Source organism: Aphelocoma coerulescens, chromosome 29 (assembly GCF_041296385.1).
Source record: "Aphelocoma coerulescens isolate FSJ_1873_10779 chromosome 29, UR_Acoe_1.0, whole genome shotgun sequence".
NCBI lineage: Eukaryota > Metazoa > Chordata > Aves > Passeriformes > Corvidae > Aphelocoma > Aphelocoma coerulescens.
Window position 1 is genome coordinate 3,313,159 of NC_091042.1, and position 27,255 is coordinate 3,340,413.

Genomic DNA, 27,255 nt, shown 5'->3' on the forward strand with positions numbered 1-27,255 from the left:
GGGGGGATGTGGGTCCTGCCCCTTTTCTGCTCCCCAGACCCCAAGCAGACGCCGACACGGGGAGTACAAACCCCCCCAGCTTTATTCCTGGGGGGCCGATGGCACCCGGAGACTCCCCAGCACCGGGGGGGGGGGGGGGACCAGGCCAGAGGGAGACCCGGGGCCCTGAGGTCCGTCTGTCCATCCACCATCCAGGGCGGCCGCGGGTGGGGGCCGTGTCCAGAGGTCCGAGCATTGGTCAGCAAGTCCTGGGGCGCATCCTGGTGCCCGGGCGGGGGGGTCACTTGCCCCCGGCCATGATGCGCAGGTACTGCAGGGCGTTGCGGGCGGCCTGGGCGCGGGCGCCATCGCGGGACGGGGCAGCCCCGTGGCACACCGTGGTCGGCTGCGTGGACAGCTCCACCAGGCACTGGTGCAGCCCGCTGAGGCTCAGGGCATCTGAGGGGCACAGCGGGGTCACCCCCACGCCCCACCGCACCCTGAGGGTGGGCTGGGGATCTGGGGGGGTGCCCGGGGCGGGGCTGAGGAGTGCCCGGCGCTCACCGATGTCGAGGTAGCTGATGGCGAAGCTCTGCTCCTCCGAGAGCTCCTGCAGGAGGGCGCAGGCCCCCCCCGGCGCGGGGGCCCCCCCCCGGCTCCGCAGCTGGCCCAGCTTCTCGCCCGCCGAGTTCCGCAGCGAGTCCCAGGTGCAGCCAGGGGCGCGGCCCCGCAGCCCCTCCAGCCGGGGGCACGTCTGGGGAGGGGGCACGGGGCACTCAGGGCCCTGCCGAGCCCCTGGGGGACCGTCCCGACCCCATCAAGGCGCGGGAATCCCCCCGGGAACGTGGGAATGGCGGGACACCCACGGGGCCACGCTCAGCCCCTCGCGGCCCCAAACCCAGAGGGTGCCCTCCCTACACCGTGGAGCAGGGGTGCAGAGGGGCACTCTGGGGTGACTCCGGGGTGGCTTTGGGGTGCCCGTGTCCCCCCAGCGTCCCCAGTACCATGTTGAACTGGTCCTCCTCGCCCTCGGCCTCGCTGCCGTCCCGCGGCTCCATGGGGACGTTGTGGATCCGCACGAGCATCTTGGCGGCCGCGTTGCGCTTCGCCAGCTTCTTGGAGGTGCCGCTGCCTGCGGAGGGGGCTGGGGGTGAGCCGGGACCCCTCAAAACCCCCCCAGTAGCCCCCGGGGGTCCCTCCCCCCCTCACCGATCTCCACGAATCTCTCCACGCGGCAGGTCATGGTGAACTCCTTGCGGTGCGCCGGCCCCGACTCCTGCGTCACCGTGTACTCAGGCAGGCGCCAGCCCTTCTGCACCACCAGCTCCTGGGCACGGGGACAGGGCCACCCCCGCGCAGGGACAGCCCCACAACAGCCATCAGCGGCCCCAGAAGGGGGGTAACGGGCCGCAAAATGGAGATAACCGGCCCAAAATGGGGATAACTGGCCCAAGATGGGGATAACCAGCCCCAAAAGGGCCATAACTGTCCCCAAAATAGTGATAACCAGCCCAAAGCAGGAATAACTGTCCCATAAATGGGGATAACCGGCCCCAAAAGGGGAATAACTGTCCCTAAATGGGGATATTCAGCCCCAAGACGGGTAATGGGCCTGAAATGGGGATAACTATCCTCAAAATGGAGGTAACTGACCCCAAAAGGAGGCAACTGTCCCCAAAACAAGAACAACTGTCCCAAAAAGGAGGAAGAGACCCCAAAGGCCATTGTCTCCTCCCCCCCCAAATAGGTGAGGTCACCTCCCCAAGGGCCACGTCCCCTCCTGGCCAGGTCATCACCCCAAAATGGGAACGGCTCCCAAACCAGGGGAGGGAGGGGGGTTGGTGTCCCCTTGTGTCCCCTCCCTGGGGTCACCCACCTGCAGAGCCCCCACAGGGTTACACTCGGACTGGGGGGGGGACACCGGCGTCTTCATCTCCAGAGGGGGGCCCCTGCGGGGACACAGGGGTTGGGGACACTCCACGGCCCCCCTTAGGGGGCACAGAGGGGCCAAGGGGGATTTGGGGTGGGGACACGGTGCCCCCCTTACCTGGGCGAGGGGGGGGGTGCAGCAGGGGCTGGGGGGGGCGCAGCAGGACCGGGCGCAGCCGGGGGCTCCGGGGGAAAAGGAGAGCTGGGGGGAGGGGGAGGCGTCAACAGCCGAGCACCCCCTCAGGCCTTATGGGGACCTCCAGACCCCCCTGGGCACCCACAGACCCCCCTTGGATAGCCCCAGACCCCTTGGGTATCCCCAGCCTCCCCCCAGGCACCCCCAAACCCACCTGAGCTCACCAGACCCCCCCCAAATCCCACAGGATCGCCAAGCCCCCTTTGGGTATCCCCAAACTCCTCTGAATGCCCCCCTCCCCCCCCAAACCTGAGTGTCCCCCACTCCTGGGTACCCCCAGCCTGCCCAGCACCCCCCCAGACGCTCCCAGTGCCCCCCCCGGGCCCCCCACCTGTGCTCCAGGGGCTCCAGCATGGCCCCCCCCCCTCTGAGCAGCCTCAGGGCCACCTCGGCCGCCTTGTGCTTCGCCGCCTTCTTGCTGGGACCCTGCCCTGGGGGACACCAGGGGGTCAGGGGACACCCAGGGGACACCCTGGGGACCCCTCCCCACCACCCACCTCCCACAGGCCCCAGGAACCCCCAGCAGCACCCAGGATTTTGGGGACTCCCCTCTGTGTCCCCCTCCTGCAGCACGGGGGGGACACTTGGGGGTGACAAGGGGTTCCCAGCGTGGGGACAGGGGGTTCGGGGTCCCACCGGTGCAGCTGATGTCCCGAAGGGGACACGGGGGACAGGGGTGGCCCAGGCTGGTTGTGGGGGTTCCCCAAGGGGACGGGGGGTCCCCGGGGGCTCTGGGGTCGCACCGGTGCAGCTGATGTCCCCGAGGGTGACGCGGAAGGTGAAGTTGGGCTGGTGGGCCTGGCCCTCGGCCTTGAGCAGGTCGTAGCCAGGGGTCCGTCCTAAGCGTGTCCCATACTCCTGCAGGAGGCTGATGGGCGTCTTCCCGGGGCTGGCGGCCACCATCTGCTCCAGGCTGGGGACACGGGGACACGGCTGTCACCAGCCCCGGCTCAGAGAGGACATGGCAACAGGGGTGGCACTGCCACGTACTGCAGGGACATGGGGACAGGGGTGGCATCTGCTCCAGGCTGGGGACAGGACTGTCACCAGGGCTCAGAGGGGACACAGGGACACGGGTGGCAGTGCCACAGGGCATCAGGACAGGAGGATGGAGGTGGCACCACTGGGGACACAGGGACATGGGGACGGGGTGGCACTGCCACGGAGTGTGGGAACATAGAGTGGCACTGGTGTGTAACGTGGTGACACGGGGACAGGGATGGAGCCCCCGCACGGCGTGGGGACAGCGGTGGCGGTGCCACACAGCGTGGGGACCCGGGGACAACGGTGGCGGTGCCACTGGGGGACACGAGTGGCACCACCGGGGATACGGACACGGGGATGCCACCGCCGCACCCCACAGGGACACCCCTGTCCCCCCTCCCCCGCCGCCACACGGGGACAACCCCGCGTCCCCCCGCCCCCTCCCCCGCCCCCCGCGCCGAGGCCCGGCCTAGGCCGCCCCCTCCCCCTGCCCGCCGCCGCCGCGGGGCGGGGGGGCTGTGGCGGTGCCAGGGGAGCCCCGGGGAGCCCCGGGCGGTGCCGGGGGCTGCCGGGGGGCGCCGGGGGGTCCCGGTACCTGGGGAAGGCGCCGCCGCTCCGCCGGGCCCCGCCCGCCCCCTCCTCGCTCATCCCCGCCGCTCCGGCCGCCGCCCGCGCCGCCAGGGGGCGCGCGGCATCACGGGAGCGCCGCGCTGCGCGGGGGGTTCCGGGACGTGTAGTCCGCCGAGCGCCGCCCGCTGCGCGCGCAGCCGCCGTTACGCGCCCCGGCGGACTACGCTTCCCACAAACCCCCGCGCGGAGGGGGGGGGGGGGGGGAAGGGGGGCGGGAGCGCGGAGGAGGCGGGAAGCGGGGTCACGTGGTGCTGGAGGGGCGAGGGGGGTCCTGCCTCAGTTTCCCCCCGATGGGGGGTTAGGGGACAATGGGGACAATGGGGACGGGGCAGAGGTGGCACTGGTCAGAGTGGGAGAGCTGGGATCACACCGGGAGCACTGGGGACAGAGGGACGCCTGTACTGGGAGCGCTGGGATGAGACTGGGAGCGCTGGGATTACGGGACATCCGCACTGGGATTGCACTGGGATTGCACTGGGAGCACTGGGAGCACTGCAGACAGCGGGACACCCATACTGGGAGCACTGGGATCGCACCGGTGCCCCGTGTGCTGCTCGGCCGGGCGGTGCCGGTGCCGGCGGGGTCAGGGGGGCACCGGTAGGGCCGGTCCTGGAGGTGCCGGTGCTGATGCCGGGGGGTCCCGGTCCGGTGCCGATCCGGGAAGGGGTCCCGGTGCTGGTGCCGGAGGGGTCCCGGTGCCTGTGCCGGTCTCTCCAGTACCGGGGGTGGTCCCAGTGCAGGATCGGGATCCCGGTACGGAACCGGGGGGGTCCCGGTGCCTGTGCCGGTGTCTCCCGGTGCCGGAGGGGTCCCGGTGCCGTATCGGGGTCCCGGTGCCGGTGCCGGTCCCTGCCGGTGCCGTGGAGAGGGCGGGGGGGGGATCCTGCTGCAGTATCGGGGTCCCGGTGCAGTTTCGGGGTCCGGGAGCACTGTCGGGGGTTTCCGGCTGCCGGTGCCGGTCTCTCCCGGTGCCGAGGAGGGTCCCGATGTAGTATTTCGGTCCCGGTGCTGTTTCGGGGTCCCGGTGCCATTTCAGGGGGGCTCCCGGTGCCGGGGAGGGTCCCCGCACGGTACCGGGGTCCCGGTGCAGTGTCTGGGTCCCGCTGCGGTACCGGGGGAGTCCCGGCGCATTTTCGGGGTCTCGGTGCGCTGCAAGGGGGGGTCCCCGGTGCCGGTCTCTCCCGGTGCTGGGGGAGGGGTTCCGATGCAGTATCTGGGTCCCGGTCCCGGTCTCTCCGGTGCGGGGGTTCTCTGTGCAGTTTCGGGGTCCCGGTGCGGTATCGGGGGGGTCCCGGTGCAGTATCGGGGTCCCGGAGCGCTGCCGGGGGGGCTCCCGGTGCCCGTGCCGGTCTCTCCGGTGCGCGGGGCGGGGCCGGGGCGGGGCCGTTCCCGTCGGGCGGGGCCGTTCTCGCCGCTCGCCCCGACCGCGGCCCCGGCCCCGGTACCGGCCCCGCCCGCCGGGCCCAGCCCCACCAGCACCGGCACCGCCGGGACCCCCGGCACCGGGACCCCCCCCGGAACCCCCCGGCATCACCCGCATCCCCGGGCGAGGGGCCCGGAGCCCCCGCAGGTACCGGCACCGGCGCGGGGAGGCCGGGGGGGGCTGGGGGGGGGGGGATGCACCGGGATGGGGGTGAGGGCGGGGGCAGGACCGGGGATGCGCCGGGATGGGGAGGGGGTCGCGGGGCTGCGGCGGGGGCTGGGGGGGCTCACGGCCCCCCCCCCCCTCCATCGCCGGGTCCCCCCGAGGCCCGGGGGGCCGCGCCCTCCCCTCCCCCCCCTCGGACGCGGGGTCCCCGCGGGGGGGGGCGAGGGGGGAGGGGAGGGGGCCCGAGCGGCCCCTTGAACGCGCGCGTGCACGGCCGCGACCCCCTCGCCCCCCCCGCCCCCCGCAGCCGTGCCCGCGCCCCGGGCGCGCGCTCGTGACCTCTTGCACACGCGCGTGCAAGCGGCGGCAGGTGCGTGTGGCGCGTCCGGGCGCGTGTCCGCGTGTCCCCCCCAGTGTGTCCCTGTGTCCCCCCCCGTGTGCGACACCCCCCCCCCCCTTGCACGCGCGCGCCCCTCCCGTGGGTGCGGACCCCCCCCTTTGCACGCGCGTGTGCCCCCCCCCCCCGCGCCTCTGCACCTCCCTCCCCCCGTCACGCAACGCCCCCCGCACCCTCCCTATGTCGCGACAGGGCGCCTTGTCCCGACATGACGCGCCGGCGGGGGCGCTGTGTCGCCCCCACTCCCCTCCTCCAACACTGCGCTGTCGCGACATGGGGCCGGCGCTGTCGCATGTCGCAAATGTCACCTCCGTCCCCCCTTTGTCCCAAGCCCCCCCGGGTCGCTGCTCCCCCGCTCCTGCCTCAGTTTCCCTGGGGGAGGGGAGGGGGGGAGGCTCCATCCCTTACCGGGATGACGTCACCGTGTGACGTGATGTCACCACGGGGGGACACACGCGACACCTGGAGGGGCGGGTCGTGCCCCCCTCCCCCGCGGGTCCCTCGGGGTGACGTTAAGCCCCTCCCCCGCCCCCCCCGTGACTCACCCCCCCCAATTTTAGTGATGACATCATCGCCGGGCGCGCTGTTGCCATGGTAACTATCCCCCCCCCCGGGGACCCCTCGTGCCTCAGTTTACCCTGACACGTTTGCTCGTGGCCGTGGGGGGCCTGGCACACGCGCAGGAGGGATTTGCACACTGGGGGCACCCGGGGGGAGGGGGCGAGGGTGCGGGGGGGGGGGCTCACCCATGTGCAAAGGGGTCACACCCGTGTCCGGGGTGCTCGAGGGTGCTGGGGGTCACCCCCATGTCCGGGGGTGCCCGAGGGCCCCTCTGACCACTCGCCCCGCAGAGCTGTGGCCATGGCCTGCCTGCACGAGACCCGCACGCCGTCCCCCTCGCTGGCGCTGCCGTCGGACGGGACCCCCGAGCAGGAGCTGACCCCCACCCAGTGCGTCCTGCGCGATGTCCTGCCCGCCCCCAGCGCCCCCCCCGAGGCCTGGCCCCGCCGGGGGGGGGCCCGGCCCCCAGAGCTCGGCCCCGAGGCCGCGGGGCCGCTGGCGGCCGATGCCGCCCACCTGCGCTGCCAGGCCGGGGGGGGCTTCCTGGAGGGGCTCTTCGGGTGCCTGAAGCCCGTGTGGACCATGATCGGCAAAGCCTACGCGGCCGAGCACAAACACCCCCCCGAGGGTGAGCGGGGGCACGGGGGGGAAACAGGGGGCGAGTGGGGCAGAGAATGGGCTGAAGGGGGCAGAGAGTGGGGTGAGGGGGTGAAGAAGGGGGTGAAGAGTGAAGGAGGGGGCAGGGGAGAAAAAGGGGGTGAAGGGGGCAAAGGGAGATGCTTGTGGGTTTGTGGGTGCAGCAGGGGGAGGGGGATGCTGGGGGTGTTCTGGGGGTGCTGGGGGGTGCTGGGGGGTGCCGGTGCCATGTCCATGGGTGCCCGCAGACCCCTGGGAGGTGCCGTTCGAGGAGATCCTGGACCTGCAGTGGGTGGGCAGCGGGGCGCAGGGCGCCGTGTTCCTGGGCCGCTTCCACGGTGAGGAGGTGGCCGTGAAGAAGGTGCGGGACCTCAAGGAGACCGACATCAAACACCTGCGCAAGCTCAAGCACCCCAACATCATCACCTTCAAGTGAGCAGGGGGCTGCTGGCACCGGCGGGGGCACAGGGACACCGCGGGCATGGGGCATGGACACGGTGTGGGGCACGGAACATGCTAGAACATTGGACATGGCAGGGGGCATGGACGATGCTAGAACATGGATGTGGCATGGGGCACGGAGCATGCTGGAACATGGACACAGCATGGGCATGGACACAGCATGGGCATGGACACAGCATGGGCCTGGCATGGGCATGGACACAGCATGGGCACAGACACACCATGGGCCTGGCATGGGCATGGACACAGCATGGACATGGACACACCATGGGCATGGCGACCCCCAGCATGGCACGGACCAAGGTGGGCAGGACACAGTGAGGACTCCGGGCATGGACACGCCGAGGGCTCGTGGCACCCTGGGGGTGTCCTGGAGGCAGCGATGGCCCCGGCGGGCGCTGAGGTGCCGCTGTGCCCGCAGGGGCGTGTGCACCCAGGCCCCCTGTTACTGCATCATCATGGAGTTCTGCGCCCAGGGGCAGCTCTACGAGGTGCTGCGCGCCGGCCGCAAGGTCACCCCCTCGCTGCTGGTCGACTGGTCCATGGGCATCGCTGGCGGCATGAACTACCTGCACCTGCACAAGATCATCCACCGGGACCTCAAGTCGCCCAAGTGAGCCGGGGACGGGGCTCGGAGCACCCCTTGGTGCCCCCGGGCGCGGGGATGCGCATGGGGTGGGTGCCTGAGCGCGGCGGTGCTGTGCCAGGACGGTGGCGTGTCCTTGGTGGTGCCGTGTCCCTCCCGGCGCTGTGCCCGTGGTGCTGTGTGTCCGTGAGTTGTGTGACCGTGGCAATGCCAAACCTGGTGGCTTCATGCCCGTGGCAGTGCCGTGCTCATGGTGGTGGCCGAGCTGTGCACGTGGTCCCCTCAACAGGACCACACTCATGAAATTGCATGTCCGTGGCAGGGCCATGCCCATGTTGGTGTCCCACGCTGGTGCCATGTCCATGTCAGTGTTGTCCCCTGCCCTGTCCATGTTGTCCCCGCCGGTGCCGTGCTGTGACCCGATGGTGCTCGCAGCAGTTGCATGCCCGTGGCGGTGCCGTGCCCATGGCGGTGGCGTGTCATTGGCGTGGCGCTGAGCGCGTGTCCCCAGCATGCTCATCACCTACGACGATGTGGTGAAGATCTCGGACTTCGGCACCTCCAAGGAACTCATCGACAAGAGCACCAAGATGTCCTTTGCCGGCACTGTGGCCTGGATGGCCCCCGAGGTCATCCGCAACGAGCCTGTGTCTGAGAAGGTGGACATCTGGTGAGGCCACAGGGACATCGGGGACATCGGGGACACTGGGCAGCTGTGGTGGCACTGCAGACACGGCAACAGCAGGCTATGGGGACAGGAGACATTGTGGGGACACCAGGGATACTGGGAGTGACACTGGGACTGGGGGACATCAGGGGCCACAGGAGCAGGGGACACTGGGGACACCAGAGCGGGTAGGGTGAGGGGACAGCAGGAGGCCACAGGGGTGCCCCGCCGTGGGTGATGGGGGCTGCGGGTGCCCGTAGGTCCTTCGGGGTGGTGCTGTGGGAGCTGCTGACGGGCGAGATCCCCTACAAGGACGTGGACTCGTCGGCCATAATCTGGGGCGTGGGCAGCAACAGCCTCCACCTGCCCGTCCCCTCCAGCTGCCCCGATGGCTTCAAGGTGTTGCTGCGCCAGTGCTGGTGAGTGCCTGCGGGGACACCCCAAGGGACACCCTGGGGACACACTGTGGGCACCCGCGGCATGCGGGACCCCACCATGGAGGGTGCTGTGGGACCAGCACGAGGGACCTCCCCCTGTGGGCAGGGCAGGGGGGACCCCTGGTTGTAGCGGTGCCCCCCGTGTGTCCTGTGCACCCTTCTCTGGCCCGGTCCCCAAAACCCTCAGGATCCCCCAGCACTCCCAGACCCCCCCAGCACCCCCAGGACTCCCCCAACCCCTCCCAGTTCCCCCCAGCCTGCCCTCAGTGCTGTGTCCTTCCCCCAGGAACAGCAAACCCCGGAACCGGCCGTCCTTCCGCCAGATCCTGTTGCACCTCGACATCGCCTCGGCCGATGTACTCTCCACCCCCCAGGAGACCTACTTCAAATCCCAGGTACCCAGATCCCAGCACCCCAGGATCCCATTTTTCCAGCACCACAGGGCCCCAGCACCCAGTGCCTGCAGTGGGCAGTAGCCCCAGTGCCCAGTAGCGCTGGTGCCCTGGATGCCCGGGCTGGCCGGAGCCCGGTGGCAGTGACAGCGCTGTCCCTTTGCCGCAGGCCGAGTGGCGGGAGGAGGTGAAGCTGCACTTCGAGAAGATCAAGTCGGAGGGGACGTGTCTGCACCGGCTGGAGGAGGAGCTGATCAACCGCCGGCGCGAGGAGCTGCGGTGGGGCCCTGCTGGGGGGCACTGGGAGCACTGGGAAGGGACGCGGGAACCAGGGGAGAGGGCACCAGGGGGTGGTGGGGCACAGGGAGGGTCTCTGTCCTTGGTGCGGGGCCACGGGTGCCTGTCCCTGTTCCTGGCGGGTGCCGCGGGTGTCCCCGGGCTCGGTGTTCGATGCCTCGTGTGTCCCCGGTGCCAGGCACGCGCTGGACATCCGGGAGCACTACGAGCGGAAGCTGGAGCGAGCCAACAACCTCTACATGGAGCTCAGCGCGCTCATGCTGCAGCTGGAGCTCAAGGAGAAGGAGCTGCTCAGGTGGGTGGGCGGCACCCCCAAATAACACCCCCAAAAGCACCCAAACGGCACCCCCAGCACCCTGTGTGCCCATCCCATGGCCACCCCTGGCCACGGCCAGCCCTTTGTCCACCCCACGGTCATCCCTTACGCCGTGGCCACTCCCCCCCCGGCCACGGCCGCTTGCCCCTGGCCATGGGCACCCGCTTGGCACGGGCAGGGTGCGGGTGCCCACGCGTGGCCCGTGGCAGGCGGGAGCAGGCGCTGGAGAAGCGCTACCCCGGGCTCTTCAAGCCGCGGGTGCCGCGGGGGCTCCTGCACGGCAACGCTGTCGAGACCCTCATCAAGAAACGCAACGTCCCCCAGAAGCTCTCGCCCCACGGCAAGCGGTGAGCGGGGGCTGGGGTCCCTCGGGGGGTCACCTTGGGGCGTTTGGGGTGGGGCACATGGGGGGAAAACGGGGGTGCTGGTGATTTGGGTTGCGGGGGGGGCACGGATGTGTGGGTTCAGCAGGGTAGGGCGGTCTGGGGACCTGGATTTGGAGTCCTTTAGAGCCCTGGGGGCATCTGGGTTCCTGGGGGCGGGGAGAAAATAATCTGGGTGTGCAGATGTTTGGGGACCTCGGGGTGGGAGTCCGGGGTCCTTTGGGGGAGTTTTGGGGCTGCAGACGCCAGTGTCCCTTGGAGGGGGGTGGTTCTTTGGGGCCGTGGATATTCCAGGGGTTCCGGTGCCTGGATCCCCACCCACAGCCCTTCCCCGTGTCCCTCCGTGTCCAGCCCCGACATCCTGAAGCCGGAGGTGCTGCTGCCCAAGCTGGACGCGGCCATGGCGCAGGTGGCCCTGCCGGGGTGTCCCAAGGGCCCCCCGTCCCCCGGGCGCAGCCGCCGGGCCAAGGGCCGCCACCGCAAAGCGGGGCCCCGGGGGGGCTGCGGGGAGCCGGGACCCGAGGCCGGAACCCCCCGGGGTCCCCCTGCCACCGCCGCCAGCCCCGACATCCTCGGGGGCACCCTGGAGGCCGCGGGTGCCCCCCCGGCCACGGTACCTGATGTGGGACCCGAGGGGGCGACGGGCACCCAAGGGTCCCCCCCGCCGCAGCCCCCCACTCCCGGGGAGCCTGAACGGGAGAGCGGGGCCGGCCGGGGGGGGAAAGGGGGGGCCGGGCAGCACCTCACCCCCGCGGCTCTGCTGTACCGGGCGGCCGTCACCCGCGGGCAGGTGAGACCCCCAGACCCCCGGCGCCTTTTGGGGGGGGGGGCGAGGACACAGGGGGAGACCCCGGGGCCACCCCAGAAGTGGGAGGGGGGATGGATTCCTTCCGGGGAGGGGTCTCAGGACTCCTGGGTCCCTCGCGGGGTGGGGGGGGCAGGTCAGGACCGAGGGTCCCTCCCGAGGGGCATCAGGAGGACCCCAACACCCCCCGCCCTCTACCCCCAGAAACGGGGGGTCTCGTCGGAGGAGGAGGAGGGCGAAGTGGACAGCGAGGTGGAGCTGCCGCTGCGGCAGAGGTGGGTGCTGACCCCCCCATGGGTGCCTGGGGGCACCTGGGAGGGGTCCAGGTGTGCTTGGACCCCCGCGTCCTCACCCCCTGCCCCCCTCACCCCCTGCCCAGGTGGCCCCCGGGGATGAGCAAGCGCCAGTCGCTGTCGACCTTCAGCTCAGAGAACTTCTCGGACGGCGACGGCGACGAGGGCCACACGAGCGAGCCGTCGCACAGTGCCACCCCCGACGTGGGCAGCACCAACACGGACGAGCGTCCCGATGACCGCTCCGAGGATCTGCTGTCCCAGGGCTCTGAGATCCCGCTGGACGCAGCCCCGCCCGAGGGGCCCGGCCGCCGGCACGGGGGACTCAGCCCCACCAAGGTGATGCCCCCGCCCAGGGGCAGTCACTGCAGGGTGGGGGTCCCCAAGTCCCCCCAGATCGGGTTGGCAAAGGAAAGGGGGCCCCCAAGGATATCCCAGGGATGGTCGCGGTGGGGTGGGGGTCTCTGATGGGGTTGGCCAAGGGAAGGGGGTCCCCAGGTCCCCCCCAGACTAAGGGTGGCAGGGGATGTTTCACCCCCGTTTGTGTCCCCCCAGGTCTCCGAGGACTCGGACTGTGACAGTGCAGAGCTCGACCACTCAGGCAGCGGCGAGGGGCCCCCCCGGCCCACAGCCCCCCCGGGCCTGTGACCTGTGTGCCCCCCACACCCCCCCTGCACCCCCTCACTTGTACAGCCCCAAATATTTATATAAATATCTATCGCTCTCTACTGCTGCTGCTGGCTCGGGGCAAGGGGGGAAAGGGGAGGGGAGCATCGCCCTTCGTGGTTTATGTAGGTCCTACTGAAACCACCCCAGCGGGCAGGAGGGACCTCACCCCCTAATTCCGACCAGGGGATAATGGGGGGTTGAGGGGCCGAGCCCCCCCTTTACTGGTGGCACTGGGAGGGGGGTGCATCACTCAGGGGACAGGGAGGGGGACTTCTGTCACCCCCGGATGTCCCAGGGGGATTGTGGGGGGAAAAGGGGGGAAAGCAGAGAGGGAACAGAACCAACAGTGGTTCCATTAAAGACCAGTTTGGAGGCAAATGGGAAAGACCCTCTGAAAATTCATCTGGAGGGTCCAAGTTCCCTCCCCAGGACTGGCTTATCCCATTCCAGTGGGACCCCAAGACCCAACTGGCCATACTGGGAGCACTGGGTTGGTTCTCCACCCTCTGGAAGGATCCCAAACGCCAGCTGAGGGGGTTAATCCCTCTCCAGAACCGAACTGGGTCATACTGGGAGCACTAGGAAGAGCCAGGGGGGGTTCAAATAAAGACTGAGACAGGCAGATCCATTAACCAAAATATCCTGCAGGTTCTATTCACAAGGAAAAGCTCCAGTCCATCTTTTTATTCAGTTTTTTTTTGAAAAATTTCCTGACGTTACAGAACTAAACTGAAATTTTTTTTTTGTTGTTTTTTTTTGCTTTTTTTTCGTTTTTCTTCCACTCTTACATTTAATGACAAAAACAGAAACTTCATGAGCCGAAAAAACGGGGAGAGGAGGGGAGAAGGTGCTGGGGAGGGTGGGGAGAGGAGAGAGAAGCTTTATAAAACTAAGATTTGGGGTTCAGCAGTTTTAAGAGCTGAACGAAGGAATTAAAATGCTTTTAATTCGAGAGGAGAAAAAAAAAAATATAACCCCGAAAAACAGAACAAAAACAAAAAACAAAAAAAAAAAAATTTTTTTCTGAAACAAACTGAACCTGGTGAGTGGCGCGAGGCTGGAGGAACCGAAAATGTACAAACTAGTTTAAAACCTGGGTCGGTGCTAAGGGGCCGCAGATGGATGGCGAGGCGGGGGGGTCCGGGGCCCCCCTAACTGCTGCCCATGCCCCCGGTCTCCGAGGAGAGCCTGCAACGAGAAAAGGGCGTCAGAGGGACCCCCACGGCGGGAAGGGCGGCACAGGGACCCCAGCACCGCAACGGGGAGGGGGCACGGCCTCGGAGAGGCGACAGCCCCTGGGGGAGCGGGCAGGGGGGCGGCCCCCCAGGGGACCCCCCTCAGGAGGGGTTTGGGTGGGGGTTTGCACAAGCAGCCAGGAAAGGGAGGTGCCCTCCCGCCCCAAAACGGCGCTGGAAGGGTCCAGGGGGGTCTGGGCTGAGCGTGGCGGACTCTGCTCCCAGGGTTTGGGGAGGGGGAGACCCCAGGGACCCCCCCAGGTGGGGCGGGGAGGAGGCAGCAGAGGAAGGGGAGCGCGGGGGAAGGGGGGACCTCAGCAGGGCCCCCCAGGGTGGCAGGGGGTGCAGGGGACACACAGACACTGCACAGGGGCCCTGAGCCAGCAGGGACCCCCCCAAGGGCAGCCCACCCTCCAGACCCGCCGGCCATGCCCGTGGCGGCTCCGGGCTCGTCCCTCACTGCGGGTTTGGGGGCTGTGGGTGGCGGGAGAGACCCCCCTCAGGCAGGGGGACCCCCGGGCCGGGCCCCCGCTGCGGCACAGATCTACCAGATCAGATTCTCACCGTGGCAACTTTATTACAGGTACAGACAGTTAAGAGAGGACAGGTGAGGCCCCCAGGGCACCGGGGATGCAGTTCCCCCTCCCCCCAAAAAATCAGAGTCCCTTCCCTCCCTCCACCCCCCCACCCCGCCCCACAACTGCGCCCCAACTACTCAAAAAAAAAAAATGGGAAAAGGAGGAGAAATGGAAAAAAAAAAAAAAAAAAAAAAAAAAAAAGGTAACAAGCAACAACTACAGGCAGGCAGAGAAGGAGTTGTGACCATCACAGGACAAAGGGACACAGTCTCTCGGCCGGCAAGAAAAGCTCTGCTGCTGCCAGGGCAGCATGAGCTGAGTAAAAAGGAAAACTTAAAAAAAACCCAAAAAAATAATAAAGAAAAAAAGGAAAAAAATAGAGAAAAAAAATTGCTGTTCCAAGTCTCCTCTACGGGGTCCCGGTGCTGCCACCCCCTGGAGCAGCCTCAGTACGGGGAAAACCTTTGCTTCTCCGCTTTGAGTTTGTTAGTGACACAGGGCACGGCGGGCGCCGCGGCGCCTTTGGCCGCAGACACGACATTTAGCGCCAGGAGAGGGACAGGTTTCATGCCAAGCAGACTGGAGACACAAGGGGCGGTCGGAAGAGGGTTGGGGAGGCTGGAGGGTGCGTCGGAGGCCCCCGCGGTGGCGAGCGAGGGGGTGGTGGTGGAGGAGGAAGAAGAAGAAGGGGTGGAGGGTTGAGAGAGGTTGATGCTGAGGTGGTCAGGGATCGTGACGGAGGCTGCCTGGGAGGAGGGTTTAGCGCTTTCTAAACTGTAACAGAGGAGAAAAGGAAAACAACAACAAAAAAAAAAAAAAAAAAAAGAAAAAAAGGGAAAAAAAAAAACACGGGTGTGGGTGGGAGGGAAGGAACAGCACAAAATGCGAAAAAAAAGCACAGGACAAACAGCGAAAAACGGCGCAGGAGCCGAGCTGGGGGAGAAGGAGGAGGGAGGGAGGGAGGGAAGGAGCAGGGAGGGAGGGAGGGAAGGGATGGTGCTGCCAGGCCTGGCCCAGCCACACACGGGACCCCCACACCCCCCGGGAGGAGCCCGGCTTGGCCCCAAGGTCCCCCCCTGTGCCAGAAGGAGCCAAAATCCAGAGAAAACCATGGGCAGCTGCTGCTCTGCAGAGCAGGGACACAGCCCCTCTCAGCCAGGGGATGCACTCCCCGCTCCAGGCAGGGAACAGGGGACACAGGGATACCAACGGGGCAGCCCGAGCCATGCCAGGCCCCCCACGGCCCCAGGGCAGAGTCAGGTGCTGCCAGCAGCACCGGCAGCTCTCTGGGATGGCAGCATCCCACTGGGACAGGGCTGGGCAGCTCCTCCTGCCACCCCTCAGGAGGTTCTGCAGGGCTGGGCTCCCTCCAGCCCCATCCGTCCCCCTGCAGCGTTCCTGGAGGCGATGGCAGCGGGGACACTGGGACAGCAGGCACGGGGAGGGGACAGGGGACGGGGGACACACGAGGGAGAGGAAACCCCTTCCCCTCATGCAGGGCACAGGGAGGGAGGGGACCCTGGGAGGTCGTCAGCGGGGACTCACCTGACATTAATTAGATACTGGGCCAGGCTGATGCTCGCTGCAGATCCAGTTATGGTCACCTGCCTGTCAGTAGAGCCTTCCACGGGGTTGGCAATCTTGATCTGAGCCCCGGACATCTGGCGGATCTCGTTGATCTTGGCACCCTGACGTCCGATGATGCAGCCAATCAGCTGGGAAGAGACACAAAGGGGTTAACTCGGCCTCATCCCTGCCCTGGCACCTCCCTCAGGGTGGGATATGGGGGGGGAAAGGGCTGTGCCAGCCCCACAGGCTGCCCAGGGCAGGAGGGGAGGGAAGGCACCTTCTTGGAGGTGTCCAAAATGGTGTGTGGATGTGGCCCTTGGGGACAGTTCAGTGGGAGGGGGACAGTTGGACTCGGTGGCCTTAAAGGCCTTTTCCAGCCTCAATAGTTCCATGATTGTGGGACTCCTGGGGCTGTGGCATTAAGGAGCTGGAAAAGGGGAGTTTAAGGGACTGAAAAAGGGCTTTTTTTGCCCTCAAGATCACTGGAACAGGGACCAAGGATGTGGCGGCAGCCAGAGCGGCCCCAGGAGGTGGTTTGGGATGCAGCCACGAGCCCAGCACAGCCTTAAAGCCAAGGACAGGCACCCCACAGCCCCTGTGAGAGGGTCAGACCCCAGGGACCCTCAGAGCCGAGGAGCAGCCGCCCCCCACCCCCAAACCCCACAGGATACTCACATCATTTGGAATGGTGAGTTCATGGGAGGTGGTTTGGGCAGAGGCATCCAAACCTGCTCGGAGACAGAGAGGGGGCCCAGGTGAGGGCAGCGGCAGCCGGGGGGTGCAGCACCCCAAGTGCTGCCAGGTTCACGCTGCCTGGGAGGGCTCCGAGCAGGCGGGGAGGGCACAGCAGGCTGGGAGGTTACTCTGAATCCCGCTGCTCCCCACCCCAGCTTCCCTCTATCCTTGCTCACCCAGGAGTTCTCCTCTCTTTGTCCCCTCCCCTCGTGGATTCTCCATCAAGGTGGGACAATCCCGGAGCAGGGGGCTGCACTGGGGGGCTCCAGCCGGGCACTCGGCTCCACTCCCGCTCCGGCTTCCAAAGGCTACATTACCCCGCTTCCTCCTCCTCCCTGCAGCCCGGCAGGGCTGTGCTACGCCAGCGGGCGCTGGGAGGCTGCTCACACCCCGCACAGGGCTGAGCTCGTGTGCCAGGGGCGTTTTGAACACATTTTTCCACTTTTCCCCCCCCTTCCCAGCTCACTCCCTGTGAGAGGGAGCGGTGGCAGCCTCGAGGCCTTGCGCCAGGGCTGTGCAGGGGGACACAGCAGGTGACACCCGGTGCTGTCCCCCCACTCCCGGGGCAGCACCGGCTCCTGACAGCTCCAGCACCTCCTCAGCCGGGGGTTGCTCCCCTCTGTGTGTTTTTTGGGGTGGGGGTTAAAGCTCAGGGCCCACAGCTCGCTGGGACAGCCGAGCCTCCACCCAGCCCTGCTGCTCTCCACTATCCAGCTGTGCTCCAGGGCCCGGCCAGCTGAGCCAGGCTGCACCTCCAGCCCTTCTGGGGCTCCCCTCGACCCCCTCTCCCCCCCCGATCCAGGCAGCATCTATCAGGGAGAATGAGACCCCGGGCAGCATCAATACACAACAGAGTAACTACAGATCGTGTGTTTGGATCATTACCCCAATAGCCTTTCACCTCTGGAGAGCTGGAGTCAATGCCTGTTAAGATACAAGTCACAATGAGTTTGGCTGTCTTAAGTTTAGAGCCCCAAATGGGTAACTTTTTTTTTTTTTTCTTTTTTTAGGTGGCTTTGTGTTTTTTAGCCATCTTAGCAAATCTACAGCGAATTTGGTACAACTCAGCAGTTGCCTACTTTAGGCCTGGAGTAGCCAGAGGGGAGAGAGCGGGTGCTGCGGGCCGGGGGTCTCCCAGTGCGCTGGCAGAGCTGCGGAGGACGGGGGGCATGAGGGAGGGAGGGAAGCAGCGTGGATGGATGGAGGCCCTACCCCTGCGGCCCCCAGACACATCACAACAGCAGTGGTTACCTGGCCGGGCCCGGGACAGCGTTTGGGTTTAGGTTTTTGTGAGCACAGCCCCACACAGGAGCCGGGAGCGGCCCGGGCTGGGCTCCGGCCCCACGCGAATGCACACAGAGAGAAGGAGTTTCCATACCACTGAATCCAGTGTTGCCATGAGACATTGGAAAGTGTGACTGTTGCATTGCCAACTGGTGCAGCTTGGTCAGCTAAAGGAGGGAGAAGGGAGAGAGAGGGAGAGAGAAAGAGAGAGGCTGGCGTTAGCCATTTCCCAAGGCCAGGGCCCAGAACTCGCCGCGCGCGCCCACACGGACACGGCCCCGCCGCCCGCCCCGGCCCCTCCGTGCTGCCCCGGCCCGGCTACGCTGGGCTGGGGGCTGTGCCCACCCCCCTCGGTGCAGCAGGGGCTGGAGGAGCGCAGGAACAGAAGCAGAGAGGAGCGGGAGGAAGGAGCAGGTGCCGGTGGCACCGTGGGGAGCGCAGGGAACGGGCACGGAGCGCTTGGCTCGGCTCTGCTGTGCCAGCCCGGCTTCCTCGGAGCCCCCGTCCCCCCAGCCTGGTGCGTCAGACTCCCCTCGCTGCCCTACAGGTGCCAGGAGCAGAGATCAGCCCCTACGGGATGAGGATGGGTGCCAGAGGATGGAGGTGTCCGACAGCGCCGGCCGCTGCCGGGATGGTCCCTCCGCTCCCGACCGGCCCCGCCGGGCTGGGCCGGGTCCAACCCCCCGCCCCGACTGCCACCTGCGCCTGCTCGCTGGGCCAGCTGTCCCCTGCCCCGGGAGAGCCACCGTGACAGAGCCACCGTGTGCTGGCTGGGGGGGGGGGGGTTCTCGTGCCGAATTGAGGGAGGAGGAGGAGGGAGGGGGCAAAGGAAAAGCCAGAGCTGGTGTGAAATGCCAAGCCAGGGAGAGGTGGGTTTGGAAAAAAAATATAATAAGGAGGAGGGAAGTGTCAGAGAGGAGGTGGGGGAGGATCCAAGGAGAGATTTGAGGCCGGCTGAAGCTGGCTGCAGGAGGGCCAACTGAGGGGGGGCGAGTTTTTTTGGGGGGGAGGTGCTGGGGAGCTCAGATCAGATCGAGTATTCAGCCCCAAGCTGAGCCAGCTTGAGTGGAGAAAGCACGGAGAAAATTTTGGAAGGTGGGGGAGGAAAAGGGTGGATTTCAAGACAAGAAGTTGTAAATAAAAACTTACATCTGGCTGTGGAATGGCATACTGTCCTTGAATGGTATAGGCCTACAAAAGGAGGAAAACAGTCCTATTAACAACCATCGGACAGCCACCCAGGGACAGACAGATTTCAACTAGCCAGGAAGTCAGAGAGCCAAGGTGGAGAGTTCTCCGGGGCGAGGGAAGTGGGGCAGGAGAGGCGGGGACGGATAAATGCTGTCACAAGCAGTTTCTAGGCTGGCGGTTACTCGAATTGGCCTGACGTGGCGGGTACGGGGAGGGGGTGGGCAGAATCGGTGCCGTCCCCCCCCCAAAAAAAAGGTGGCAGACAAAAAAAAAAAAAAAAAAGAAAAGAAAAAAAAAGTAAAAAACAACAAAAAAAAAACCAACAAGAGAACGGCTGGGATCTTGATGAAGATGTTATGGTGTGGTGAGTCCGACAATGCTGCTATCCCTGCGCCCCCGCGCAGGCAGGGAGGATCCAATGCCCCCGCCGGCCCTGCTGCTGCTCCTGGCCCCTCTCTGCCCCGGCCCGGCAGCTCCCCCGCCTCCCCTCCCACCCCCAAAAAAAAAGTTTGCCCCGTTCCAAGTCCTCTCGTCACTCCGCACGCCTAGGACAACGTCGCCGGGCAAGCTACAGGTCAGTGCTGGCGCTGGCTACCACTGCTCGACACGGCCCAGTGCTCGGAGGGGAACGAGGCAAGGGCCTGACCTGCCACAACTCCGTGTCCCCGAGGTTACAAGGGACAGCCACAGACTTCAGATTCCTCCTGAAGCTACCCAGAAAGGGCGAGGCACTGGCTGGGGCCTGGCTGGCTAAGGTTTGGGGAGGTCTGGGGGGGCCGGGCAGGTGGGGTGGGTGGGAGAGGAAGGGGAGAGGGGGGTACACAGCCTCACTTCCAGGTCACCGGAAGAACTGCAGCCCAGGCTGGAATTGGCCCAAGTTCGTTGCCATGCAGTGGCTGCCGGGTGGCCTGCGTGAGGAGAGGTTGGTGGGCTCAGAGTCCAGTTCCCAGTGGACAGGAGTCCACAGCACAAAAAGCCACCGTTGTCGGTTTTGGGGGACGGGGACGGGGATGCCACCCTTGTTGGCAGTCTCAGAGAGGCCAAGGATTGAACGGGCCGTGGAGACTGAACTCCCCTCTCACCTCCTGAGGTGGTCCCTCCAAGTCAGAGTTGAGGCACATGGATGGGGCGGTGTGGGGGTAGCTCGCACTGCCGCTGCTGTACCTGTCCTGTGGATAAATTAGAGGACTTCAGTCTCCAGGGCTGTCAATCCGAAACCTTTCGCTAACACCAAACTCAACATCCACATTAGCTCAGTGCTGATCGAGGGCTCGCCCTGCTCTACGCACGACTCTGAGCTGCGAAGACAGAGAGCGCAAGGCCCACCGGGAGCGGGGCCCGGGCGGCTGCTGCGGGCCTGGGCCAGGGAGAGGGGCGGAAAGAAGGAAGGGGGAGAAGAAGGGCAAGGGGAGGGAAGAGATGCGTGGCTGTGGGCAGCCTGCTCCTCACTGCTCTAACGGGGAAGGCGGCCGGCTCCCGCCTCGGGGGTCCGCACACTGCGGCCCCACTGCTGGCCAGGGGCGCGGGGGCTCCACGCCGGCCAGGCCGGGCGCTTCCCCCGGGGTGCAGAGCGGCGGGAGAAGCTGTCGGAGAGGCAGGAGGGGGGGCTGACCGGGTTCAGGTGGGGAGGAAGAGGCAAGGAGAGGGGCAGGGGTGGGGAGGAAGGGGATGGCGGCAGGTCCGTCCCCAAAACAAGCGTGGCAGGGTTGGGAGGGGGGGAGAGCAGAGTCAGACCTGGCTCTCGGGGAGGCCGGTGGCAGCTACACCCCTTCCCTGACCCCCTTTCCCTGCCTACCGAGGCCCCCACTGACAAAGCCAGGCCCTGCCCACCCCGAGGGGCTCCCTGGCAGCAGGAAGGCAGCGGATGCGTTGTCGCCGTGGTTTCTCCGAGCGTTGGGGCAGCCCCGGGGGCCACAGGGTGGGAGCAGCTGACCCGCACCTGGGCCCCGCCAGCCCGGGGGCTCTGGGCGTTACAGCGGACACAGTCCCAAGGGAGACCTGTCCCCTGTAAGGGGGCTCAGGCCAGGGCTCGGGCCACTCCCCAGCTCAGCGCAAGAGGGAGTAATGCCTGGTCACCTGACACTACTCCTATCTGACACCCTCCCCTCGTGCGAGACGAAGCCTTTGCGCACCCCAACCCTACCCACGGCACAGGCTGAGCCTTTGCACCCCGAGAACCAGTGGCAGAGAACAGAGAACCCCCAGCCTCCGGGCCAGTCACCCACAGGAGGTCACAGCGAGTCCTTGGAGCCAGCCTGAGGCAGAGGGGCAGAGCCCGGGTTTGGCAGCTCAGCCCGATTCAAAGCCCTACTGCCGCCACCACGCTGGCAAACGTTTTTTGGCTGGTTAATTCCAGAAGTGTTTTCCAGTACCCTCTCCTCCCAAATTGGCCCTTTCCCCTGCTGCCGTCCCTCAGCAGGGATGGCTGGAGCTAGCTCAGGGAGGGCAAGGCCCAGCAGAGCTGCTCGGGGCCGAGGGCCCAGCATGGGTGACGGGCACGTGGAGCGGCCGGGGCGCACTGGCAGCTTGGTACGACACCCCCCACCCATCCCCACCCCGCACCCCAGGAGCAGAGGAGAGGCCTTACCTGGCCGCCTGCAAAGATGACGGGAGAGCTGGATGGCTTGGGTCGGTACGGGATGGTGACACCCTTCGGGGGAGACTGGGTGATAGGCAGAGAGAGCAGGTCAGACACTGAGCGCCGCTAGCACCAGGCCCCCTCCCTGCACCCCACACCCCCAGGGCTCTGCTCTGCATGTCCAGCTAGCCCTTTGGGGGACCCAGGGCAGTGCTATTTCTTCCCCATCTCAGGCACAGGGCCGAGGGAGGACACCCAGGAGCACAGCAGGGCCATGGGTGACACCGTGAGCAGCTCTCAAGGCCCCGCTCGACCCTGGTTTTAAGCAGCTCCAAGCCTCACCTGGATGAGGCTGTAATCCCCAGCTATCCCTTTGTCCACCAGCAGCTGTGGTTTTTTCTCCCCCCTCAGCATTTCCACCCCTCCAAGGGCAGCGGGATCCCCTGCAGCACCAGCCTCCCCAGGGCACGGGCCCGAGGAGGGGCCCTACCTCAAGCATGACGACGCAGATCTGTTTGACGCACTCGATGATGGACTGTGGGATCCCAGCGATGGTGATGGCTCGCTCAGTCGAGTTGGGCAGCATGTCCCCTGCCACCTGGACCTGTGCCCCCGTGCTCTGCCAAGCCGAGGGTTAAAAATAGCCCATCAGACCCCGGGCAGGGCTGAGACCTCAGCGACGAACGTTGCACATGGTTATACATAGCCAAAACTGCGCCCCCCCCCCCCCCCCCCCCCCACTCCTCCTTTCCCCCAAAATAAAGTCCTTTAATCCCAGCTGGATACAATTCGGTCACCAGGAGCCTGAGGCAGCAGAGGGGGACCTGGACTTAGCCTGTTCCTGTAACCCAAGCCAAGCCAGTCCCCATGCCACCAGAGCCGGGCAGAGTTAATCCAACAGCACCCAGTGCTAAATGACACGGCCAAGGGCAGCGCTGCCAGCGCATCTCCCTCTCCAAAATCTTGGAAAAGGCCGGTGAGGAGGCAGTCAGGAGCCATGGGAAGGGGGGAGCAAGAACCCAGGCATCCAGCTGTGAGGGACAGCACCAGGCAGAGAAGGGTCTGCCCTGAGTCTCAGCCTGCCAAGCACTAAAAATACAGGGAGCTCCAAAAAAATCCCAGTGATGTCACATCCCTGGGGCAGGGACAGCGCAGGGATTTGCCCTTGGGGACACTTGAACCCCACCGTGGGCCCCCCCAGGCTGGGCACCACGCACCTCTCGGATCTCCTTGATCTTGCAGCCTCCTTTGCCAATGAGGGACCCGCACTGGCTGGCGGGGACCACAAGCCGGAGGGTGACCGGAGGCCGGCTGGCAGCTGTGCTGTTGGTCATGGAGCTGCTGATGTCCTGCGAGGAAGAGGAGGTGTTGAGGGCTTGGCCCTGCTGGGACGGCACACGCTGGGGACGTGCCCGGCACAGGGACAGGGAGGTGACGCTGGCACCAGTGGCCCAGGCCAAGGTGACCTCGGGGCTTTCCCAGTCCCGTTTCCCAGGACTTCCTCAGCAGCCCAGAAAAAACAAGAGCCGTATTTTGGGGAAGCAGCAGCCAAACTCTCTGCCCCACTGGAAATGGGTGTAAGCACTGCCCCAGGCTGGGTCCCACCTCAGCCAAGCAGGAACCAGTGCTGGAGGGGGACAAGGGACTGGGGGGGCCTGGGGACTCCGCAACTCCAGGGTCAGCACGGAGCCTCCCACTGCACCAGGGATCAAGGCAGCAGCTCTGGGAAAAACAATCCCGGCGCCGATTACAGCGGTCATGTGCTGGCAGGGGGAGGGGAGGCACAAGGCCAGGGCTCAACTGACCTACTAAAAGCAAAGCTTCAGCTCCAAGGCCGGTGCCCAGAGTGCTGCAGAGCCATGCAGCCCTTGGAGGACTCTGGCTCCCAGCACATGGCACTAACAGCTCCAAGCTCTCCAGCCTTTAAGGCTGTGGTGAGAGCAGGGGGGTTTGGGGACAGAGCTGCCAGCACAGGATTATTTCTCCCATGGTAGTGTCCCAAATCCAAAGGGCAACAGGATTTGTACCCCCACAGGTGAGGTGGGGGCCACAGAGCTCTGTCCCACACCAGGTGAGGAGCACTCCCAATTCCTGCTCTCTCTAAAGTGGAGCAGGATGGAACCATCGACATCACAGCCCTGAGGAGGCTCTAACACCTGCAGGATACACGTTATCCAGCAGCAAAATCCCCCCTGGAAGTCCCCGATTTAACAGGGCCAGGGACACGATGCAGCCCCTCCATCCCCACACGGCTGCACCCCCAGCTCCTCCTTGGCAGGGCTGGGACAGAGCTGAGCCCTGGGCTGTGCTGTGGGAAGTGGCACCAGCACGAGCAGAGCCAGGGGGATTCCAAGCCCTGTTCTGTCCCACGCTGTGGGCGGGAGGTCCCTGCGGGGTTCTGGCTCCAGAGCTGCCTGGACCTTGCCCCAGCGCAGGTGCCGGGCAAAGATCGGGGGCCAGGCAGGGAAATGCTGGCTGCCCGTGCGGAACGACAGCCCTGGGCCCCCCGGGGCTCATCCCAGGGTCAGCTCATCCAGAGAGAAGGGATAAACAGAGGCAGTGACTGCAGGGGGCCGCGGACACACCTCTTCCAGTTTGTCAATGATCATCGCAAAGGCTTTGAAGATGGCGTTGGTGGGTCCCGCGAGGGTGATGATCCGCTCGGGGCAGTTCCCTTCCGAGATGTTGATGCGAGCTCCGCTCTGCAGGGAGGCAAACGCCACCTCAGTGCTCTGGCTGCCCGGAGTTCCTCGGGATTTCTCCGGATCCCCCGCTGCCGCCGCCGGGGACAGAGCCCTCCCTCCTCCTCCTCCTCCTCCCCTCCCTCGGCTCGGGCAGCCATCTTCTCCTCCTCGGCTTCCTGCCGCGCCTGCCCACACCTCCCGGCATTCCCCGCGCCGCCGCTCCGGCCGCCGCCGCCGCGCTGCCTGCGGAGCCCTCGCAAGGCCCCGCGGAGCCTCCCCCTCCTCCTGCAGCCCCCCAGGACTCACCTCCTCACGCATCTTCTTCACGGACTCCCCTTTCTGTGAGGGAGGAGAGAAGGGAAAGAGGCATCAGCACGGCTGCAGGAGGGAGGGGGATGAGGGGAGAAGGGGAAGGCAGGGGTAGGGGAGTTTGCTCCTCACTTACCTTCCCAATGATGCTTCCCACCTCCTGGGATGGAAACAAAAGCACCATTAGTCAGCGTTTTAAAAACTCCTGGAGCCCCAAGCCTACACTCGGCTCTTTTCACAGTCAAAACAAGCTTTTGAGTGCTTGAGATCTGCCCCTCAGATAACTGGGGTTTACCCCAGTTGTGATGGTCTTGCTCCCCCCTGAGCTCCTATCAGGTCCTTCCCCCCACCCCATAATCATTTTCTTCGCTAGCTGCACCCCAGGATCTGTCTGGGCGCCAGCAGCACATTTCTGACCCCACAGCAGCGCCAGGGGATCCCACAGCCAGGGAAGCACCCAGCCCACCCTGTGCCAGGCCGGGGGTCAGCACAGAGGACTGGGGACACGAACCTTTCCGTGCATGAGTAGCCGGATGGTGAGTGTGACATTGAGACCCCCTTCGATGACTCCGGTGTCCATGGTGGGCAGCGTGGGGTCGGCTCAGGCTGCGGCAGCGCTCAGGCCTCGACTGGGGGCGAGAGGGGCTGGGTGAGTGAGGGGCTCTGCCACCCCCCAGCCCATCCAGGCAGGATTCCAGCCTCCCTGCGCTGCTTCTCCCCTCAAATCGCCCCCGGAAGCACTGGGCTGATCCACGGTGGTTTGGCTACTCCTCCTATGAATTTCCAGGGCTGCGCTGGCCTGATCCCACCTGGATCCCGCAACTCTTGGGGCCATGAGGGTCCTGCTCAGCCCCTGCCTCCTCCCAGCCCCAATTCTTGCATGGGCTTCCCTGAGGGATAACTGAGAACTATAGGGTGACCCCCAGATAGCACTGGGGACACAAACGGTCCCTAGACACAACCAGGGATCCCGAGGGGGCACTGAGGACTAATTGTGGTCCCTACAGGTCCAGGGACCCTGCCTCTCCCTGCGAGCCCCACACTTTCCCCAGCCCAAGTCTTCTCAAAGCTGCCCGATGCGAGCGGGCGCCCCAATCCCAGGGCTTTGACCCGCTGGGAAGCCAGGATTAGGGAGAAAATAAACCCCACCCGCTTCCCTGTGCCCGCGCGGGGCCTCCCAGAGCAGGTTCCGAGGCGATTCCCTCAGACCCAGATAAGGCCACATGAGCGCACGATCAGGTTTCAAACCACCTGAGTCGGCAGCGGTTGCAAAACAGCCCGGCCGGCCCCAGCCGAGCGTTTCATGCGAATCCAGTAAATAAAACTCCCATTTCGGCCAGCGCTTCTGCCCCATCAAAGTTTAACCGCGGCGGGGCAGGGCCGAGGCCGCGCTGCCTCGCTGGCACCGGAGGGTTTTGCCGCGGCCTCCATGAGCTCAGGCCGACATCTGCCCCGCATCCAACCCGGTTCGGGGAGCAGAGCTCGGGATCGGAGCCCCGGCAGCGGGACGAGGGCAGAGCCGGCCCCGAGCCCGCCCGGCCGCGCCTGGGCCCGTCCCGGGGACAAAAGGGGCCAAGCGGCTCCGCCGGGGGTGACGCGGGCCCGGGCCGGGCTCCCGGCGACGCTCTTCGAAGGGAAACTTCCCCCAGCTGCCGCTCGGCCCTGCGCCGGATCCCCCCCGCCTAAAGCCGGGGACGCGGCTACTGGGGTTGGGACGTGGCTCCGGATCGAGCCCGTCCCTAAGGCGGGGACGCGGCTCCAGAGCCACCTCAGCCCCGCGCGGTGGGGGGGGAACCAGGCCGGGGCCGCGGGAGTGGAGCGGCTGTCACGGAGCGACCCCCGGAGCCGCGATGGAGCCCCCCGGATGGGGCCCGATCACAAAGCGGGTGAGGGGGATCCCCGGCCGGCGGCTCCGAACAGGACCCGGAGCCCGGCGAGGAGGGGAACCGGCCGAGTACTGGGAGAGCGGGGGGGGGCCGCGGGGAGGAAGGGGCCTCTGGATCCCAGACCGGGCGGCACCGGCCCCGGTGCTCCGAGCCCCCCCTGGACCGGGGGGGACGATACCCCCGGGCGGGAATCGCGGCTCCCCTCCGGGCAGCCCCGGGTGGGTTCCCGGATCGCCCGGGGGGGCGGGGGCTCCGCGCGGGCCCGTCCGTGCCCCCCCTTCCCGCTTCGGCGGGGGGAAAACAACAGCGCGGGATGGCGGAAAATCCGGGCCCGGGCGGGAAAAGAAAAACTCCTCAAATAAAAAAAAAAACTAAAACAACGACAAAAAAAAAAAAAATAAACTCCAAGAAAACGGAGTAGAAAGAAAGAAAAAAAAAAAATCTCCCCACGCCCCTCGGGGCCCCCCCGCACCCGGCCCGGGCGGGGGGCGGCGGCGCCATGTGACGCACGCGGCGCCCCGAACCCCCCCGGGCCGGTTCCGGGGGGGGGAAGGAGCGGGGGGGGGCGGCGGGAGGGGGCAGCGGCGGCCCCCGGTCGCACCAAGCCCGTTTCTCCCCCCCGGCCGGCGGCGCGGGGCGCGCGGGCCGCACAGGCCGCACAGGCCGCGCAGGCCGCGGGCGCCGTGAGGGCGCGGCCGGCGGGGGGGCGGCGGGGGGGGCCGCGCGAGGGCCCGGCCCGGGGGGGGTCGGACCCGGATGGCGGCCGGGGGGGGGCCGCGGGGGGGCCCGCGAGGAGGACCGGGGGGCGGCGGTGGGGGGGCGATGGGGGGGGGGGGCGGGGGGTCGGGCCTACCTGTGTCGGCGCCGGTAACGGCGTTGGGCGAAGGGCGCTCCGGGCGGAGCGGGAGGAGGGAGGGCGGGAGGGAGGGGGGGGGGAGGCGGGGAGGGAGCGCGGCGGGCGGGCGCGCGGGATGGCGGCGGCGGCGGCGCGGGCGCGGC

At 66.7% G+C, this 27,255-nt stretch overlaps 3 protein-coding genes across 8 annotated transcripts; 1 reads left to right on the top strand and 2 right to left on the bottom strand.

Annotated features, from left to right (window-relative positions):
- Positions 1–80: 80 nt before the first annotated feature.
- On the bottom strand, positions 81–3,780 carry TARBP2 (TARBP2 subunit of RISC loading complex). 2 transcript variants are annotated; one of them, XM_068997565.1, is made up of 9 exons: positions 3,684–3,780; positions 2,848–3,017; positions 2,436–2,535; positions 2,027–2,110; positions 1,856–1,928; positions 1,189–1,306; positions 984–1,111; positions 544–733; positions 81–438 (listed from the first exon to the last, which is right to left on the bottom strand). In XM_068997565.1, exons 1-9 carry the CDS (start codon positions 3,734–3,736, stop codon positions 281–283), a joined length of 1,074 nt encoding a protein of 357 aa, XP_068853666.1. In that variant the 5' UTR covers positions 3,737–3,780; the 3' UTR covers positions 81–280. The 2 variants fall into 2 exon arrangements, with proteins under 2 accessions (XP_068853666.1, XP_068853667.1); XM_068997566.1 differs by lacking the exons at positions 2,848–3,017; positions 3,684–3,780 and adding an exon at positions 2,741–2,752.
- A 2,784-nt stretch (positions 3,781–6,564) lies between these two features.
- On the top strand, positions 6,565–12,186 carry MAP3K12 (mitogen-activated protein kinase kinase kinase 12). Its single transcript, XM_068997635.1, has 13 exons — positions 6,565–6,892; positions 7,149–7,332; positions 7,784–7,975; positions 8,460–8,618; positions 8,876–9,034; positions 9,339–9,447; positions 9,614–9,723; positions 9,920–10,036; positions 10,267–10,404; positions 10,792–11,230; positions 11,450–11,520; positions 11,625–11,877; positions 12,094–12,186. Exons 1-13 carry the CDS (start codon positions 6,565–6,567, stop codon positions 12,184–12,186), a joined length of 2,352 nt encoding a protein of 783 aa, XP_068853736.1.
- Positions 12,187–12,831: 645 nt separating this feature from the next.
- Positions 12,832–27,181, bottom strand: PCBP2 (poly(rC) binding protein 2). 5 transcript variants are annotated; one of them, XM_068997511.1, is made up of 16 exons: positions 27,110–27,181; positions 24,882–24,999; positions 24,507–24,530; positions 24,368–24,400; positions 23,963–24,079; positions 22,595–22,726; positions 21,868–21,996; positions 21,387–21,461; positions 19,882–19,968; positions 19,642–19,707; positions 18,758–18,799; positions 17,703–17,775; positions 17,210–17,248; positions 16,265–16,317; positions 15,566–15,735; positions 12,832–13,395 (listed from the first exon to the last, which is right to left on the bottom strand). In XM_068997511.1, the coding sequence occupies exons 2-16, from the start codon at positions 24,948–24,950 to the stop codon at positions 13,359–13,361; spliced, it is 1,146 nt and encodes a 381-aa protein (XP_068853612.1). In that variant the 5' UTR covers positions 24,951–24,999; positions 27,110–27,181; the 3' UTR covers positions 12,832–13,358. The 5 variants fall into 5 exon arrangements, with proteins under 5 accessions (XP_068853612.1, XP_068853614.1, XP_068853613.1 ...); XM_068997515.1 differs by lacking the exon at positions 12,832–13,395 and adding an exon at positions 14,157–14,794; XM_068997513.1 differs by lacking the exon at positions 19,642–19,707.
- Between the last annotated feature and the right edge of the window lie 74 nt (positions 27,182–27,255).

Coding starts and splice junctions, on each gene's coding strand:
- TARBP2 (XM_068997565.1), bottom strand. CDS start 3,736: ATGAGCGAGGAGGGGGCGGGCGGGGCCCGGCGGAGCGGCGGCGCCTTC. Junction 2,536..2,847: donor CGGGGACATCAGCTGCACCG/GTGCGACCCCAG, acceptor GGTGTCCCCCAG/GGCAGGGTCCCAGCAAGAAG. Junction 1,307..1,855: donor ACCCTGTGGGGGCTCTGCAG/GTGGGTGACCCC, acceptor CCCCGTGCCCAG/GAGCTGGTGGTGCAGAAGGG.
- MAP3K12 (XM_068997635.1), top strand. CDS start 6,565: ATGGCCTGCCTGCACGAGACCCGCACGCCGTCCCCCTCGCTGGCGCTG. Junction 7,976..8,459: donor CGGGACCTCAAGTCGCCCAA/GTGAGCCGGGGA, acceptor GCGTGTCCCCAG/CATGCTCATCACCTACGACG. Junction 9,724..9,919: donor CGCCGGCGCGAGGAGCTGCG/GTGGGGCCCTGC, acceptor CCCCGGTGCCAG/GCACGCGCTGGACATCCGGG.
- PCBP2 (XM_068997515.1), bottom strand. CDS start 24,950: ATGGACACCGGAGTCATCGAAGGGGGTCTCAATGTCACACTCACCATC. Junction 24,080..24,367: donor TGAAGAAGATGCGTGAGGAG/GTGAGTCCTGGG, acceptor GCCTCCCTGCAG/AGCGGAGCTCGCATCAACAT. Junction 15,736..16,264: donor AACTCACCATTCCAAATGAT/GTGAGTATCCTG, acceptor GTCTCTTCCCAG/CTGATTGGCTGCATCATCGG.